The sequence below is a fragment of the Podarcis pityusensis genome, assembly GCF_964106645.2.
Source record: "Podarcis pityusensis genome assembly, chromosome: 13".
Classification (NCBI taxonomy): Eukaryota; Metazoa; Chordata; class Lepidosauria; order Squamata; family Lacertidae; genus Podarcis; species Podarcis pityusensis.
The window spans coordinates 9181396-9200270 of NC_138038.1; the positions used below are offsets into that span (position 1 = coordinate 9181396).

At 45.8% G+C, this 18875-nt stretch overlaps 1 protein-coding gene across 2 annotated transcripts in view; it reads left to right on the plus strand.

The window, feature by feature from the left end:
• The first annotated feature begins 5995 nt into the window (after positions 1-5995).
• Positions 5996-18875, plus strand: part of SMYD1 (SET and MYND domain containing 1) — a 51325-nt gene continuing 38445 nt past the window's right edge. For both annotated transcript variants that reach the window (XM_080976852.1, XM_080976853.1), the window contains exon 1: positions 5996-6191. In XM_080976852.1, coding sequence (XP_080832978.1) covers positions 6070-6191 — 122 coding nt within the window. In that variant the 5' untranslated portion in view covers positions 5996-6069. The remainder of the gene's footprint in view (positions 6192-18875) is intronic.

The following is an 18875-nucleotide window of genomic DNA, read 5'->3' on the forward strand; positions in this document are numbered from 1 at the left end:
AAAAAAACAAATGTCTGACGCGGCTTCCAATAAGCCGTGCCTTGGTTTTCGAACATTTTTGGAAGTCGAACTGACTTCCGGAATGGATTCCGTTTGAGAACCAAGGTACGGCTGTAATATGAACAAATCCTACCTACATTTTTAACATCATGAAAGCTGTTTGGAAAGAAATGCTTTTATTCAGAAACGAGCCAGCCCCCACCTAAACCTAATCTGAAACACCCTCCTAAGCTAACCCAATCTATCTGCTCTTTCCTCACTAACACCTCTAACTTTCCTTCCTCTCTCTCTCTCTTAATGCCTCTCTTCTGATTCCATCACTGGACACTTCTGGCAGCAAGAGATGTCACGAAGGAGGGCTGGCCACTGTTCCCTGGACAACCCACCATCGGAACTTGATGCTCCTTCAGAACTTTCAGACAGAAAGTTGGTCTGATGGTCTGCCAGGTTGCTTCAAAGTTCAACATTTCACTCCATTCCCCTATCTCTGTTTCGTGTTCCAAAGGCACTGGAACAGGCCCTATAGATGATTTCCCTTATGGCAGTGTAACACAAGGAAACTTAGTGAAACGGGCATAAAAGGCATATTTTCAGAGCCCAGCACAGTGGGCCGGGGGTGGGGGCACTTGGAGGAAGGGTTTAGAAGCAACCAAAATGTCACTACACTGGCTTGGGATAAAAAATGACCACAACTTTATTGATTCCAGATGTAAGCTGGTTTTGGCATAGGCATTAGGTATGTATCCTGAATCAGCCAACTCGATTGCTGAGTCATAACTCCGTCAGGGTTGATCCTGGGGTTAAGGATCCCTCCATGTCTCAGATCAAATAGGGCAATTCCACCAGAACCCTACCCTTGGAGCCTTTTACCAGGGTGCCCCATATTTTGATCCCCTAGGTTTTTGACTAGATAGATAGATAATCCAAAGACCAGCTCACGTAACATAACACAATAAAAACAGCGTTCATAAAGATAAAATATACAATCGGAGCAGATTGCAGCAATAGCTCATAAAATTGAGATATATACATACACCTATACAACTGAGATTTGGGCTACCATAAAAAAATTGACCTTGAGGTGCCTCAAAGAGCGACTTCAGCATTTACCTAGTGAGCTATTTTATTCTAGAGGGTGATATGTGTTAAGTTGTGGGTGAACATATCAGACAACACAGCGATTCTTCAAACAGCTCTTGTTTATTCACAGGCCAGAGCAGAACTGAACTGAAGGGTTCAGCCAGCGTGCTTATATAGAGCTCCACCACAACGCAACAGTAACCATTTTCTGTAACTATCCAATTACTGAACGTCACTTTCAATCCCTTATTTGCATATGTGGACCTGAGTGAAAACTATCTACAGTATCCCCCTGCTGGCCCAGGGTGAGAACTTCAGTACATAACAATCGGTGCCTCCAGATATGGGCGCAGAATCTGGCTACCAGCCAGGTCGTCTTGTGATCTTTGCCTAAGAGGAGAGAATTAAGTTTAGACTTGTCTGAAAGATCGGCGAGCCTCTTCAGCAAAGGATCAATGGTGTCTCTACAGATCTCAACATAAAAAGGACATCTAAAAAATATATGTTCAGGGCTTCCTATTTCCCCTAATGGGCAGGCGCAAAGTCTCTGTGCGTACAGGACTCTTCTATAGGAGTCTACCAGAACCGGTGAGGGCAAGGCTGAGCTTCTAGCAAGAGCAAAAGCACTTCTTGCGTTTCTGGATGTGAGGAAATACAGATATGTTGCTGGAGCGGCTACATATCTCCCATTTTCTATGATTTTATAATCGGGGACCCTTGTACAGTCCTGTTGTCTCTCCATGTCCATGATTCTTTGCCTAACCACAGATCTAGCGTGGCCTAGGCCCATAGTTATGAGGGTTTGGGGGGCAAGGCTCAGTTTCTGAAGAGTGTTTAGAACTGCTGTCTGCCTGTCAGACTGAAACTGGTCGCTCAGAATCAATGGGGCTATTCCTCGGGGAAGCAGTTTCAGAGTTGTTGTTGTTGTTTAGTTGTTTAGTCGTGTCCGACTCTTCGTGACCCCATGGACCAGAGCATGCGAGGCACTTCTGTCTTCCATTGCCTCCTGCAGTTTGGTCAAACTCATGTTCATAGCTTTGAGAGCACTGTCCAACCATCTCGTCCTCTGTCGTCCCCTTCTCCTTGCGCCCTCCATCTTTCCCAACATCAGGGTCTTTTCCAGGGAGTCTTGTCTTCTCATGAGGTGGCCAAAGTATTGGAGCCTCAGCTTCACGATCTGTCCTTCCAGTGAGCACTTAGGGCTGATTTCCTTCAGAATGGAGAGGTTTGATCTTCTTGCAGTCCATGGGACTCTCAAGAGTCTCCTCCAGCACCACAATTCAAAAGCATCAATTCAGTTTCAGAGTTAGCCACTTATATATTGATGTGAGACTAATATGAGCTTCGACTTTCATCATGCCTGTTTCTAGTCTGACCCATGCATCTGAAATGCATCTAGGAACTTGTAGAAGGGTTCTGAGGAGTTTGGATTACACTCTTACAAGGGGAATGAACGAGGAGGGTAGGTTTTTGACTAAAGGATCCAACCCAATGTCTTTCTGCCAAAGTAGGGGCAGTTGCTATGAGGATAGCACACCCCCCAGACCGGTCCAATTTGTCTTCAGGCAAATTCCTCCCTGGCCCCGAATACAGCAACTGAGTAATTCCATAGCAAAGCCATACACATGCAATGCCTGCGTAACCCTTGGGCAGAGCCGCAGGATGACCAATTTCGGACGGCACTGCCTGATCACAGTGCAGCCAGTTTTTAGGCCCCGGCAGCGGACCTGACAGAAGACAGGCTCTGCCAGGTCCACTGCCAAAGGACCACCCCTGAGACCACTAGGGTCATGATTGGCCCAAAGGAGTTTAAATTTTGGCAGGCAATCCCACCAGCCCCCATGGCTGAACAAGGCCAACTGGGATGCTAGCTGGTTGCATGGACTAGAAAGTTGGCCTTGTTTGGCCATGGTAAAATACATCTTAGTGTATTTTTGATCTTTGTGGAAGCCACCCAGAGTGGCTGGGGAAACCCAGCCAGATGGGCGAGGTACAAATAATAAATTATTATTATTATTATTATTATTATTATTATTATTATTATTGTTATTATTATTATTATTCTCCTGTGGCTGTGTGGGGTCTCAACGGCCGCTGATGTCTGGATACAGAAAGTGGTCTTTCTATTTTTGTGCCGTCCTCCAGAGACATACCAGACCTCCATACCAGACTGGTACATTGATACCACCCACTTTCCTATCTCGAGCCTGTTATAAAAAGAAAACACCTTAAGTCTCTTTCGTCTTAATCAATCCACCTTTGTAGATTAGTTGAGTCAGTCATGTTCACAGCGAGTGCTATTTTTAACTTTGATGCTTTCTAGCCTCAGATATGAGTCACATTCTTGTACAATTTAGATTTTGATTGTATGTCTTTGTAACTTTTATCCGGTTGCTCTTTTTAAAAATACAAAAAGCCATTTGTATTTGTTGTACAGTGGTACCTCGGGTTACAGACACCTCAGGTTATAAACACTTCGGGTTACAGACTCCGCTAACCCGGAAGTAGTACCTCAGGTTAAGAACTTTACCTCAGGATGAGAACAGAAATCGCGTGGCGGCCTTATAATTGCACACATGTGCTTAAAGGTGTGTGGACAATGCCTGATAAAATCTCCAAAGACAGGAATTTCAGAAATAAGACTTCTACTATTCAGGTGTGGGGTTAATCTTCAGAATTCTGCTTAAGCTATTTGTTTTTCTCTGTGACTGAGCAGAAGTAGAATGAATTAAAAGCTACAATCTATGTTATGAACAGTTACAGTCACCATGCAAATGTGCTTAATTTGCACGTGGAACACATCTATTATATATCATAATCTGGTCTAACGTAGTGTGGGTTTTTTTGAAGGTATGTATATCTTGCCTAGGGATGTGGGTGGTGCTGTGGTCTAAACCACTGAACCTAGAGCTTGCAGATCAGAAGGTCAGCGGTTTGAATCCCCACGACAGGGTGAGCTCCCGCTGCTCAGTCCCAGTTCTTGCCAACCTAGCAGTTCGAAAGCATGCCAGTGCAAGTAGATAAATAGGTACCGCTCCGGCGGGAAGGTAAACAGCATTTCTGTGCACTGCTGTGGTTTCGCCAGAAGCGGCTTAGTCATGCTGGCCACATGACCCGGAAAAAATGTCTGCGGACAAACGTCAGCTCCCTCGGCCAGTAAAGCGAGATGAGCGCTGCAACCCCAGAGTTGTTCGCGACTGGACTTAACTGTCAGGGGTCCTTTTCCTTTACCTTTATATCTTGCCTACACTCCCAAGCAGGTTCATGTTTGTTGTCGTTGTTTAGTCGTTTAGTCGTGTCCAACTCTTCCTAACTCCATGGACCAGAGCACGCCAGGCACTCCTGTCTTCCACTGCCTCCCGCAGTTTGGTCAAACTCATGCTGGTAGCTTCGAGAACACTATCCAACCATCACAGGTATGAAGTTTACGGCATGTAATGCCCTAAGAGAGAATATTATGAAAATGATATACAGGTGGTACATGACCCCAGTCAAGCTTGCAAAAATCTATCATTTGCCCGATAATAAATGCTGGAGATGTAAAGAAACTGAAGGTACATTCTTTCACCTTTGGTGGACGTGCCCAAGGATTAAGGCTTTCTGGGAAATGATATATAATGAACTGAAAAAGGTATTTAAATATACCTTCCCGAAGAAACCAGAGGCCTTTCTTCTGGGCATTGTCGGCCAATTGGTGCCAAAGAAGGACAGAACTTTTTTTATGTATGCTACAACAGCAGCAAGAATACTTATTGCAAAGTATTGGAAGACACAAGATCTACCCACTTTGGAAGAATGGCAGATGAAGGTGATGGACTATATGGAATTGGCAGAAATGACTGGCAGAATCCGAGACCAGGGGGAAGAGTCGGTGGAAGAAGATTGGAAGAAATTTAAAGACTATTTACAGAAATATTGTAAAATTAATGAATGATAGAATGATGTTGGATAGTAATTAAGCGGTTTCTAGCTGTAATGCTTTAAGAGAATATGAAAAAAAGGGTTATAAATGGGTTAAAATCTAATGGTAAGGATTTGCTGAACCAATAAATCAAAGTGGAATACAAAAAAGGGAGGTACGAGGAGGTCCGGGAAACAAGCTAAAGGAAAATAAGTAACTGAAAATATGTGTGTTTTTAATTGTTTTTATTTTGTATTTTTCTCTTTTCTTTTTCATTTCTATTGTAATATTTTAAAAAAACCTTAATAAATATCTTATAAAAAAAAAAAGAGAGAACACTATCCAACCATCAATGGTTCATGTTTACATGAGTATAATCTCATCTTCACCCAAGGGACAAGCAAAGATGTCATGTCTGCTTGGGAGAAGGGTGCTAGATTTCTGCAAGACCTTTGAGTGACTTCCAAGTGCAGGTTGAATGGCTAGTGCCCTCTGGGCAGCTTATGTGCTTAGGGGACATCTTTTCAGTGCACAGTCTTCAAATGCAGCCCCACATAACTCCGCCTGTGTGTCAAACAAATGCAGCATTGTTTAATTTCTTTTTAAAACAGTGCAAACAGCGTCGAATGTTACTGGGCATTGCACGCAAGGCATGCTACTTAGCACTTTCACAGCTGTTGGCTCCTGACAGGCAGAAGCATGTGGTTTCTAAAAATACACACAAGAACACACATTATCTTTCCAGTAGGAGGGTGTAAAGTAAATGTTGTGGCTGTCGCAGGCACAATAATTTTCATTTTGGGGGGAAATAATATTGTGTTATTTCATTGGGCTAATGAAACAAACTGTGATCCTACAGGACCAAACTCTCCCCACCCATCCAAGGACACTTTGAAGCTGTTGTTGTGTCTCCCGCCCCCTTTGCTATGGAAATTTGGTGTTAGTTGGGAGGTGCCGAGGCAGACCATTTATAGGATTGGTCATCTGGAAGCTGGGAAGCCTTTAAAGAGCAGGAGTGATGAGAGATTTGAGTCACTTGGAAGCCCTCGTCTTACGAGCTTGGATGCTTTGATATAACAAGAGGGGGCATGGAGAACGTGGACGTGTTCACCTGCGAAGCCAAAGGCAGGGGGCTGAAGGCAGTGAAGGAATTTTGGGCAGGAGATGTCATTTTTGCAGAACGAGCATATGCTGCAGTTGTATTTGACAGGTAAGGAGGACCAAAATAAAATGGAAGTGTGTTCCTGAAAATTTGGACCTCGCTGCTGACAGTGAATGGAAGAGGAAGCTGATGTGGAAACAGCTGGCTTTAATTCATCACAGTCTTAGCAGGGGGACTGCTGTGACTCCTTGTCTAATTTACTAATGAGAAGCATTTCAGGAAGAGAGATGCATTTGGCTGTTAGCTAGAAGGTTAGTGGTTCGAGCCCACCCAGGGACAGCTGTGGGCAGGATTCCCGTAAGGGGTTGGACTTGATGACTCTCGAGGTACCTTCCAGCTCTACAATTCTATGATTCTGGTGGCGCTGTGGGTTAAACCACTGAGCCTCTTGGGCTTGCCGATCAGAAGGTTGGCGGTTTGAATCCCCGTGACGGGGTGAACTCCTGTTTCTCGGTCCCTGCTCCTGCCAACCTAGCAGTTCGAAAGCACATCAAAGTGCAAGTAGATAAATAGGTATCACTCTGGCAGGAAGGTAAACGGCGTTTCCGTGCGCTGCTCCGGTTTGCCAGAAGCGGCTTAGTCATGCTGGCCACATGACCCGGAAGCTGTATGCCGGCTCCCTTGGCCAATAAAGCGAGATGAGCGCCGCAACCCCAGAGTCGGCCGCAACTGGACCTAATGGTCAGGGGTCCCTTTATCTTTACGACCCTATAGCCAGAATAGAGCTGGTGCAGAGTGGCAGCTCAAAGACTGAGCTGCGTCAGAAAGTTCCCAGTTAAATTCTCACCTCTGCTGTGATCTCACTGGGTGGCCTTAGACAGGTCACTCGTTCTCAGCCTCAGTCTCCCCCATCTGTGCCATGGGGATAATAATACTGATCTGCCTTACATGGCTATAGGAATTACTGAGATATGAAAATGCTTTAGCATTCAAAGCATTGCATGGTTGGCAAACATTTATCACCATGGTCACCTGCCACCAGCAGTGTCAAGCATATGAATGACTTGCTTGTACTATTCCTCTGAGGCTACCAGATTGCGTGCTACAGGGATATTTCCGCCCATAGCTGTCAACGTTTCCCCTTTTTTAAGGGAAATTCCCTTATTCCGAATAGGATTCCTCGCAAGAAAAGGGAAAAGTTGACAGCTATGTTTCCGCCTCTCTTTTATTAATACGTTTACTGTACTGAATTTTACAGAGATATGTCTCTCAAGGGGTGGGAGTAGGATTAATCGACCTTTTTATTTATTTTATTTTATTTTATTTTATTTAACAAGATTTATATAACAAGAAAACCTCTAAGCTGTTTACAGAAATATAAAACTTTAAAAATCTAAATTAAAAAGTCTAAAACAGGAACTTAAAATCATTCAAAATCAACAGCAGCTACAAAAATTAGAAAACACATGTAACTTCTGCATGTCTTGCCCAAAGACCCCCAAGATGCAGTATACCAATGAATATTTCCTCATTGAGTTCCTACTTTCCCTCTTATTCTCTCTTTTATTCCTTCTTCTCTGCTACTAAGTGGATGCTTAGTGTGATTGTTTTCACATAAATATATTATGTGATCAAGGATTCCCCCAAATTACTGGGAATTAATCAATTATTATTATTAATAATAATTTTTATTAATTTCCAAGGAAAAGGATATAAGCATAACATTGTCAAAACAATTGGTCCCCCCTCTCCCACCCTTCCTCTGGAACAGAAGACGAATGCAGCAAATTTGCACATAAACCTATATGTGTAGTTGGCAGATACCAGCCATCAGGGCGCTCATTTGAATACTTTATAAAGGGATGCCATGTTCTAGCAAAATCATCCATATCAGTTGCATCATTCGGGGTGTGAACTCTTAGTGCGTTTCTCAGATACTTCCTGTTTCCATGGTGTGATATGAAACGACCAAGTCTTTCCCAATCTTTTGCTATGAGCAACCGTGTCGCTACAAGAAGAAAAACGATAAGTTCCTTGTGCAACAATTTATGTTGAGTATCTTAAAAAATTCTTGATAAACCCAAGCATGGGTTGCATTGTACTTCCTAATTCGCAATTTTGCTTGTTTCCGTAAATACCCTTTTCCAAAATGGTTGACCTATCAATTAACTGAAATGCTTTTTGAATTGAGCAGTTGTGATGTCCCAACTGGCTCCACTGACTCACTCCACCTTGAAACAAGGCACTTGCAAAGGTTTCTATAACTCCCTTCTCCCTGGTGTGAACACTATAACTCCTCTGTGCACTGTTGTCAGGAATGGTGAATTTGTAGTACATGTTCCCCTTAAGTAAAACCCAGCCTCAAGTGTCTTCCTTGAGACATTGATCTCCTGTTGCAGGCCTGTGTTAACAACCTCCCAGGGGGCTGCCTGTAAGTTAGTAAAGGTAAAGGTAAAGGTAAAGGGACCCCTGACCATTAGGTCCAGTCATGACAGACTCTGGAGTTGCGGCGCTCATCTTGCTTTATTTGCTGAGGGAGCCGGCATACAGCTTCCGGGTCCCCTGCTGTTGCTGACTACTGTATGCACAAACAGATGGTGGTAGTTTCCCCCCTGTGCTGTTGCACAACTTAGAAACCATGGCTGCTCGACTGAAGACTCATCTTACACTTTTGCTTTTTCCATGACTTTCCCCAGAACACAGGACATCCAGAATTGTGCGTGAGCCTTCTTTTGATGAACATTTAATCTGGCTCATTCACCCTGCATGGAAGAAACCAACCATGGCTGGGGATCTGACCATGTGGTCTTGGTCTGCTAGTTTTAATCACTTGAGACGATTTTATTGGTCTGGCACATCACTGGGATGAATTCTGGTCTTCATTGTGAAGTGCGTACAGCTTTTCTGTTAAGGAACAAACTCCTTAACAGAATTGCTCGCAAGTGTCAAAAAGAAGCCGAGGCTGTCTTGGTGTTTCTGGGTAATAATCCAACACAGATTTAAGAATATTCAATTCTGTACTGAATCAGTGAGTTCCAGTAGCTTCTGAGAACAGAGAAATACATTGCACTGGGCCCAATCCTTGGTGCTTGCAACATATCAGTTGCACAACAGCAAAGAAAATCTAGGGCGCAAGAATGTCCAACATGTGAGTTGATTGCAAGGGATAGCCAGCCGTGCATTCCCAAATCTTTTCTAATCACAGGGATCTAAAAGTTATTGGTGATATGTCCACATGCCTTAGGACTTCAGTCTCTCCACTGAATGTAGCTGGTAGTCTCCAGAATGCAATGTACTGGAAATCAAGGAGCACATTCTAGAGCTTGGCTCTGTCTCTAATGCGTTGACAGCTTATTCCAGTATCTCACGTTACACTCAAAGCATTCATGTTGGGAGGGAAGCTATGGCAGCTTGTCATAATGTAATGAGCTACTGTCCTGTATCCAATTAAAAGCTTGCATCATTGCTTCGGAGGATTATGATGAAGCAGTTTTTAACGGATGAGATATTGTTTGGTAAAATATAATTGAGGTAAAGGTAAAGGTAAAGGGACCCCTGACCATTAGGTCCAGTCGTGGCCGACTCTGGGGTTGCGGCGCTCATCTCGCTTTATTGGCCGAGGGAGCCGGCGTACAGCTTCCGGGTCATGTGGCCAGCATGACTAAGCCGCTTCTGGTGAACCAGAGCACCGCACGGAAATGCTGTTTACCTTCCCGCCGGAGCGGTACCTATTTATCTACTTGCACTTTGACGTGCTTTCGAACTGCTAGGTTGGCAGGAGCAGGGACCGAGCAACCCGTCGTGGGGATTCGAACCGCCGACCTTCTGAGTCCTAGGCTCTGTGGTTTAACCCACAGCGCCACCCACGTTATGAGAAACCATATATAACTATATATGTGCCATATATAACTATATATATATATATATATATATATATATATATATATATGGTGATGGGAAACCATATATAACTCTGAATATCAGTGATCATACCCTTTAACCAAAGCACAACTATTTTGTGTAATGTCAACCCTGATATAGCCAAAGGTTAAGTATGCAGACTGAATAGCTCCACACTTAACAATGCTATCCTGTTTGCTATTTTTGTGTGAAGATTGGGGCATTTGAGGGTTAGAGTGGTCTGATCTCCCCAGAGTCATGTGTTATGTCTTTGTCCAATTTGAAATGCACCACAAATTTTGAAACAAGGAAGCCTTGCTGCAGAACCTAGCAGTGGGGCATAAGGTGCAATCGTATCTGCATATCTACTCTGTAATAGGGGCAAATGAATGGGTCACTTTGGGTCATAGCTGTCAACCGTCCCTTATTTAGCGGGAAACTCCCTTATCCCAGCGCCGTGTCCCGCTGCTGTCCCTTATTGATGATGTCCCTTAAATTTCCCGGGTTTCATGCTTGCCCAGTTCGGGATCCTCCGCCGCGCGAGACAGAGCGCACTGGTGCCGTCGTCCTGGCGCGAGGAGTTCCATCGGCCCATCCCTGCCCGAGAGGGGGGGAGGGAGAGAGACTCTCGCCCACGCCGCCCACGAGCCTGGAGGCGGCAGCGGTGGTGGCAGCTGAGGAGGCGGCCTGAGGGAGGAGGAAGAGGAGGGGATGGGGAGGGACGCAGAAGGGCGGCGCTTCAGTGGCCACCGCGGCACCGCAACTGCCTTATGCCAGATTGACAGCATCTGTCAATCCTACCAATGTATGTAACTCTTTACAATAGCAAAATCCCTTATTTTGGCTGCTGATCCCTTATTTTCGAGGCTGCTGGTCCCTTATTTTCAAATCTGTAAGTTGACAGATATGCTTTGGGTTTCTATCAGTTTCTCAGTTTTCCAGTTCTTCACATTTCTGAATTACCGGTAGTTGGCCAGTTCTTTTTAATTTCCTTGTGGAAATTTGTGAGTATTTCAGTGGCAATTTCTCTTAATGCACACCTTTCATTGCAAGCAATTTCCCTTAATATAATTCATTTTATAGACTTTCCCCACTAATAAATGCCTTCCAATAACAGACCAATCTTTGGACACTTTATTTGGTTGGAGCACTGCACCACAAAATTCAGAGAAGCATGAATTTCAAAGGATCGCTGTGTTTCGGTTTACATATTGTTTTTCAAATTACAAATTGGGTAGGGTTTGCATTAAGATCCTAACCATATGGAATTTCCCCACCATCCCTACTTGGTAGTAACAACTGGTGCACATCTGGGAAATGAACATTTTAAAAGCTTCGAAAATAAAATGTTAAATGTTAAAAAATAAATGTTCACTAGATGGTGAGGCACTACTCTGTGAGAGGGAAGGTCTTACTGTTTTGTTCTCTCCCCTGCCCTCAGTTCTGTAAAAGTCTACATGAACACTCCTGCCAGGAGATGTCATTTCAATATTCTATATATCTTTAACTGGATACCTCAGGTTACAGACGCTTCAGGTCACAGACGCCTCAGGTTACAGACTCCGCTAACCCAGAAATAGTACCTCGGGTTAAGAACTTTGCTTCAGGATGAGAACAGAAATTGTGTGGCGGCAGCGAGAGGCCCCATTAGCTAAAGTGGTGCTTCAGGTTAAGAACAGTTTCAACTTAAGAATGGACCTCCAGAACGAATTAAGTTCTTAACCTGAGGTACCACTGGGATGCACGTGGCGCTGTGGGTTAAACCACAGAGCCTAGGACTTGCCGATCAGAAGGTAGGCGGTTCAAATGCCTGTGACGGGGTGAGCTCCCATTGTTCGGTCCCAGTTCCTGGCAACCTAGCAGTTCGAAAGCATGTCAAAGTGCAAGTAGATAAATAGGTACCGCTCCGGCGGGAAGGTAAACGGCGTTTCCGTGTGCTGCTCTGGTTCGCCAGAAGCGGCTTAGTCATGCTGGCCACATGACCCGGAAGCTGTACGACGGCTCCTTCGGCCAATAAAGCGAGATGAGTGCCGCAACCCCAGAGTCGGTCACGACTGGACCTAATGGTCCCTTTACCTTTACCTTTACCTTTACTACTGTAAAACCCTTTTTCTATATTTTGTTGATCTGAAATTATTTGCCAAAGGGGATTGAAGAGGCATGGATAGAAGCGGAAAGGAGGGGCAAAGTGTAAGTGGGGCCTTCCCAGCTGATCTTGGGGGGCTGGGGGCTGAGTGAGGGCTGCTTGGCATATTCCTCACTTGGGTGGCTACCTGGAAGTTCCACCATCTTGCTGGAGGTCTCCCTTGCTTCGAAGTGGCACTTCAGAGGGATAGTTTCCTGTGTGGGGTCTGAAGTCTGGCACCTATGAAGACTGAAAAATGAGTGAATAATAATAATAATAATAATAATTTATTATTTGTACCCCGCCCATCTGGCTGGGTTTCCCCAGCCACTCTGGGCGGCTTCCAACAAAGATTAAAAATACATTAAAATGTCACACATTAAAAACGTCCCTGAACAGGGCTGCCTTAAGATGTCTTCTGAATGTCAGGTAGTTGTTTATCTCTTTGACATCTGATGGGAGGGTGTTCCACAGGGTGGGTGCCACTACCGAGAAGGCCCTCTGCCTGGTTCCCTGTAGCTTTGCTTCTCGCAATGAGGGAACTGCTAGAAGGCCCTCGGCGCTGGACCTCAGCGTCCGGGCAGAACGATGGGGGTGGAGACGCTTCTTCAGGTATACTGTGGTATACTGTGGCTGTGGGTCCCAGGAGTCAAGTTGTTGTTACTGGCATCCATCTGTCTTGAGAGACAATGGAGTGGGCCACCAGGGGAGAAGTCAAACCTTAGAGACTTACTTCTCTGTGGCACAAGCCTGGGCAGCGTGGATGGAGGTCCTGAGCTGCTCCGACGACAGGACCCCTCCTCTCAGCCTCGCTGATGTGGTCCAAAGGAAAGCAGAGCAAAACGTTTGGCCCCAGTTTAGCTGCATGAGTTGCTGGAAGGAGGCGTACAAGGCTCCCTCAGGTTTCCATGCCCTGACAGGTTCTGCTGCCAAGTCAGCACTCAAGCAGAGTGTGATGGCCTGGGATTCGGACTCAGAGGTTGAACCTGAGGAATCCCAGCCTACACAGGAGTCCCCGCCTCCAGAACCAGCTGAGCCGGGCCTGGGGCCTGAGCCTGAAGGGTCCTCACCTGTGCTGGATCCTCAGGTGCAGGCACCAGCTGAGTCTGCTCTGGCCCCTGAGGTGATGGAGGACCCATTGCCTGCAGGTGCTCCACTCTCAGCCCTGTCAGGTGAGGAGGAGGTTGCCTCTGGGTCCGGTAACCCTCCAGACTCTCTTGAGCTGCAGAGGCTCAGGGCAGAGGGAACTAAGTTCCCGCAGGAGGAGTGCTCGCCTCCAGGCCAGGAGAGGCGAGTCACCTGTGAACCGGGGCCGCCCTATGCCTCGGGGCAGATAAAAGCCGGCCAGCCCCAGTCCCAGGTTGTGGGAGCAACATTGTTGGTAACCTGTTCCTGCCAGCACCCTGTCCTGCTGGAGCTCCTGACCTCACCCAACTCCTTGCCTTGGACCCTGCTTCTGCCTTGACGGACAGCCTACACACCACACCCTTGACCCCGGACTGGACACAGACCTCGCCGCACGGTAACCCCTCCGGGACCAGCACACAGAGACAGGTAGACTCAGAAAAAGCTTCTTTAAAAAACACACACAAAAAACGGACATAAATTTCTTGCAGATAAGTTGAGCAACCCACACAACGTTCCATTTCCCCCTGTAGGATTAAACCAGGCAAGGGTTAGAGGGGGAACCAGACTGTTCCATTAATACAGTTTCCCCTTAAGATACGTTCAGTAGACACACTGCCTTCCACAGAACTCAAGAAACTCGGCCACGGTGAAGTGATGCAAACCCTGTACCTCAGGGTAGCTAATGTTGTGTTTACTTTTGGTGTGGTGGTGACAAGATGTCCTGCTCTTGGCCTCAGGTGATCTGGGGAACTCTGCTGTGACAAGTAGCGCCCACTCACAAATGCGCTAAAAGACTAGAGTCACATCAACAGGGATGCAAAGGGTCGCTGGGCCATTCCTCAAAGGACAGAGGAGGGCTATTAATAAAGTTGTAGGGCAGGGGTGAGACGTGACTGACCCACAGCTCCTTGTCAGGAAAGGGATGCTCTGCGGACGCAACCTTGTATCTGTGTGATGGTTGCGTCTAAAACTCTGCCACAGCGAATGCTTTTAGAATACATCTGAAGGCATCCCTGTTTAGGGAAGCTTTTAATGTTTGATGCATTACTATATTTTAATATTTTGTTGGAAGCTGCCCACAGTGGCTGGGGAAGCCCAGCCAGATGGGCGGGGTATAAATAATAAATTATTACAGTGGTACCTCGGGTTAAGTACTTAATTCGTTCCGGAGGTCCGTTCTTAACCTGAAACTGTTCTTAACCTGAAGCACCACTTTAGCTAATGGGGCCTCCTGCTGCCGCCACTCCGCCAGAGCACGATTTATGTTCTCATCCTGAAGCAAAGTTCTTAACCTGAAACACTATTTCTGGGTTAGCGGAGTCTGTAGCCTGAAGCGTATGTAACCTGAAGCGTATGTAACCCGAGGTACCACTGTATTATTATTATTATTATTATTATTATTATTATTATTATTATTAAGCGAAGCACCCACGCTACACCAGCACTGCATTTATGACGAAGGAAGAATCCTCTTTCAAACCCTTTGTCTTCCCAATTTTCTTATTTTCCCTCACAGTCCCCAGCACACCCTGTTCCCTGTGACTGGAACTTGCCCTTATCAAAGATGGCAGCATGCCAGGCAGTTGTCCATCCTTGACCCCCCTTCACGTGTTGCTCATAAGAAAAGGGGGGGGCACCACACGAGTACTAACATAACACCGGTCTTGAAAGACCTACATTGGCTCTCAGTACGTTTCCGAGTACAATTCAAAGTGTTTGTGCTGACCTTTAAAGCCCTAAATGGCCTCAGTCCAGTATATCTGAAGGAGCGTCTCCACCCCCATCGTTCTACCCGGACACTGACGTCCAGCTACAAGGTCCTTCTGGCGGTTCCCTCACTGCGAGAAGCCAAGCTACAGGGAACCAGGAAGAGGGCCTTCTCGGTAGTGGCACCCGCCCTGTGGAACGCCCTCCCACCAGATGTCAAAGAGAACAACAACTACTAGACTTTTAGCAGACATCTGAAGGCAGCCCTGTTTAGGGAAGCTTTTAATGTTCGATGCATTACTGTATTTTAATATTTTGTTGGAAGCCGCCCAGAGTGGCTGGGGAAGCCCAGCCAGATGGGCGGGGTATAAATAAATTATTATTATTATTATTATTATTATTATTATTATTATTATTATTACTACTAGGATGGGCATGTAGCCATTATCTCTGGGATGAGAAGCATGACCTCATGCATTAGCATAGTTGTCCGCAAAGCAAAAAACCTACATGTGAATAGCTGCTTGCCCATAGGCTTCCATGCAGCCTGCCAGGGCCGGCTCACCCATGAGGCAACATGAGGTGACTTCTTCAGGTGGCAGGAGCAACCGGGGCAGCAGATCCTGGTGTAGATCTTTATCCCCCCGTGTTCTTGATGTTCTTTCCTGGTGGGGAGTTGGGCACTATTTTGTGGTTCACCTCAGGTTTCTTTTCCTGATTTAGGTTCTGTTCCAGCCTTTTGCTCGACTATGGAACCAGCAGAAAATAAGCTACAGAACTGATGAGAGATGATAGTTGATGATATTTTAATACAGGTCTTTGAAATGAAGATGTCGCACCTTTGCTCTCAGAAGTCACCGAAACCTTGTTTGTTAGGCAGGCTCCACTACCTTGCGTGCTGACAAGGTCGGCAGATTTATATGGTCTATTTTTTTCTCCCTGGCAAGCTGTCGCAGCCAAGACTTGGAGAAGGGCAAGTGCAGTCGCCGTGGGTTTCGTTTCAGGGACTTGAGAAGTTCATGTCCAGTGAACTTTCTGAGGAGGGGAGCTTCTGCATCCTCTGAGTCAGATGACATAGGGAAGCTGTAGCCCTCCCAGGGTTGTAGGACTTCAGCTTCTATGTCTGTAGCTCTTGTGATGGAATACAACAACATGTGGAGAACTGCAGATTCCTCCTCTCTAGAGACGAAACACTGCAGGAATGGTCATCTTCAGCATACCTGCCTTATGTGATAGAGCTCTGGCCCAGCTTCCCATCCATGCACCAGTCCATCTGTCCATCTGTCCATCTGTCCATCTATCCAACACACGGAGGCACAGAACATGCCCATGCCCACCAGGCCTGCCACAGCATCACATATCCCAAATGCCTGCACATTGAGCGCCAATGTTGAAATATATTTGCTAACAGCTGCATATGAATGGGCTCTCCACTCAGGCAGGAAACTTCTGTAGTCAATGCTTTCAAAAGCTGTATCTTTACAAAGTCCACCTTGCAGCCACCCCCCTTTGATCAAGGCTAGCCGTCTTATGGTGGTGCGGGTGGCACTGTGGGTTAAACCACAGAGCCTAGGGCTTGCCGATCAGAAGGTTGGCGGTTCGAATCCCCACGACGGGGTGAGCTCCCGTTTCTCAGTCCCTGCTCCTGCCAATCTAGTAGATTGAAAGCACGCCCAAAAGTGCAAGCAGATAAATAGGTACCACTCCAGTGGGAAGGTAAACGGCATTTCCATGAGCTGCTCTGGTTCACCAGAAGCGGCTTAGTCATGCTGGCCACATGAGCCGGAAGCTGTACGCCGGCTCCCTCGGCCAATAAAGCGAGATGAGCGCCGCAACCCCAGAGTCATCCGCAACTGGACCTAATGGTCAGGGGTCCCTTTACCTTTACCTTTACATAACATAAATGTTCTGTGGGGAGGTTACACTCAAAGTCAGTGCCAAATTGATTATCTCTGAGCAGAGATGGAAGGATCGGTTGGATATTCTCGGTTTCTCGTACAGTTCTTCATGTCCCTGCAGCAATCTGCAAATTCTCTTTCTAAAAATCCCCACGGAAATTTGGTTTGGGGTGGGAACTGCTTTTGGGAATGAGGGTTGGTACAGGAGATAACGTTTGTCATTTGTCCAAGCTGATGGGCTCAGAAAAATGACCTAGGTTCTTCAAAGATTTAAGAGCTCATGTAATTTTCTACTTAACCTAAGGTGAGCTTAGGGGAGCGCACCCACCATTACTCTTCTCCCAAAGTAAACTATTTTGTGATTAAACATTTTTGATGCTCTGCACTGAGGAAGGCAGGAACAAGTTTCAAAACCACTGGGTGAAATGTTGCAGAAGTGCACCCTCTACTTCTGCAGCTGCCTTGCTGCCTATCTAGTAGGTTTTATTACCGGTATGTATGCCGGTGCTTTTATCGTATGCTGGTCTGTGACCGTATTAAAGATCTGGATTGGACTGGAAGTGCTTATGTATCTCAGTCGGGCGCTGACTTACATGGCCTGCAATGCACTTGCAACAACATGGTAATGTGATATATAGTATCTCGGACAAGTGAAGTAGTGATCTAATAATTCCTTGCATTAATCCTAGCAACAATGCAGTGAGTCGTGTGACTTATTTTCAGGGAGATGTGAAATAGAAGTGCAGTCATGCAACTCATTTCTATGTATGTTTGCTCACAAATAAGTCCTAAGGAGTAAAATGGGATGCAAGTGTCCCTCCTGCATTACAACTTGTGTTTATCATAGCCTCCTCTAAGATGGTTTATTTCTTCGGGCAGCAGTTGCAGTTGTTTTTATCCCAAGCCTTTGTCTCCTTGCTGCCATATATGGAGACAAGCTCTGCTGCCCCTTTTCGCCCTACTGACTTGGCAGCTGATGGAAACCAGAACTTCTTGAAGTGGCCGAATCTCAGTTTCTTGTTTTCCCAGTCCAAAGTTCACTTTCTCACCGTTTCACATCAGTCTGACTTTTTTGAGAGTCCTCTTGAAAATTCACCCGCATTTTTAGTTCCCATTTCGTTTGCAATTTTGCCAAATACACACATAAGGTAAAGCTAAAGGGACCCCTGACCATTAGGTCCAGTCGTGACCGACTCTGGGGTTGTGGCGCTCATCTCGCTTTATTGGCTGAGGGAGCCGGCGTACAGCTTCCGGGTCATGTGGCCAGCATGACTAAGCCGTTTCTGGCGAACCAGAGCAGCGCACGGAAACGCCGTTTACCTTCCCACCAGAGCAATACCTATTTATCTACTTGCACTTTGACGTGCTTTTGAACTGCTAGGTTGGCGGGAGCAGGGACCGAGCAATGGGAGCTCACCCCGTTGCGGGGATTTGAACCGCTGACCTTCTGATCAGCAAGTCCTAGGCTCTGTGGTTTAACCCACAGCGCCACCCGCATCCCTTAAATACACACATGCTTGCAAGCAATTTCCCAGAACACAATGCATCATTGTATGTTATTTTTTACTTTAGTATGCCTTTTGATAACTACATCACAGCATTTGGAGAAGTGCTGGAAAACAGAGGGATGGACTTGGTTAGGGGGCAGAACAGAACAAAATAAACTTATTATTTATTTACCCTTTCTAATGCACTGGAACTTCAGTTTTTGAATGTAATCCATTCTGGAAGACTGTTCAACTTCTGAAATGTTCAAAAAATGAAGATCAATGGGCGGTCAGCAAAATCCATTGAAAAATTGAAAAACATGCAGTGCAAGCCTTTGACTTCTGAGGCACTTTCGAAAACGGAAGCAATTATTTCCAGGTTTTCGGCATTTGGGCTCCAAATTGTTTGGCTTCTGAGATTTACGATAATTTTTATTGTCATTGTCCCATACAGAACAACGAAATTGAAAAAATCTACATCAGACATTCAAAAACCAACAAGCCTGCTATCCCAGCCTGGTTAACCCCCTAAAAACTCTGACACCCC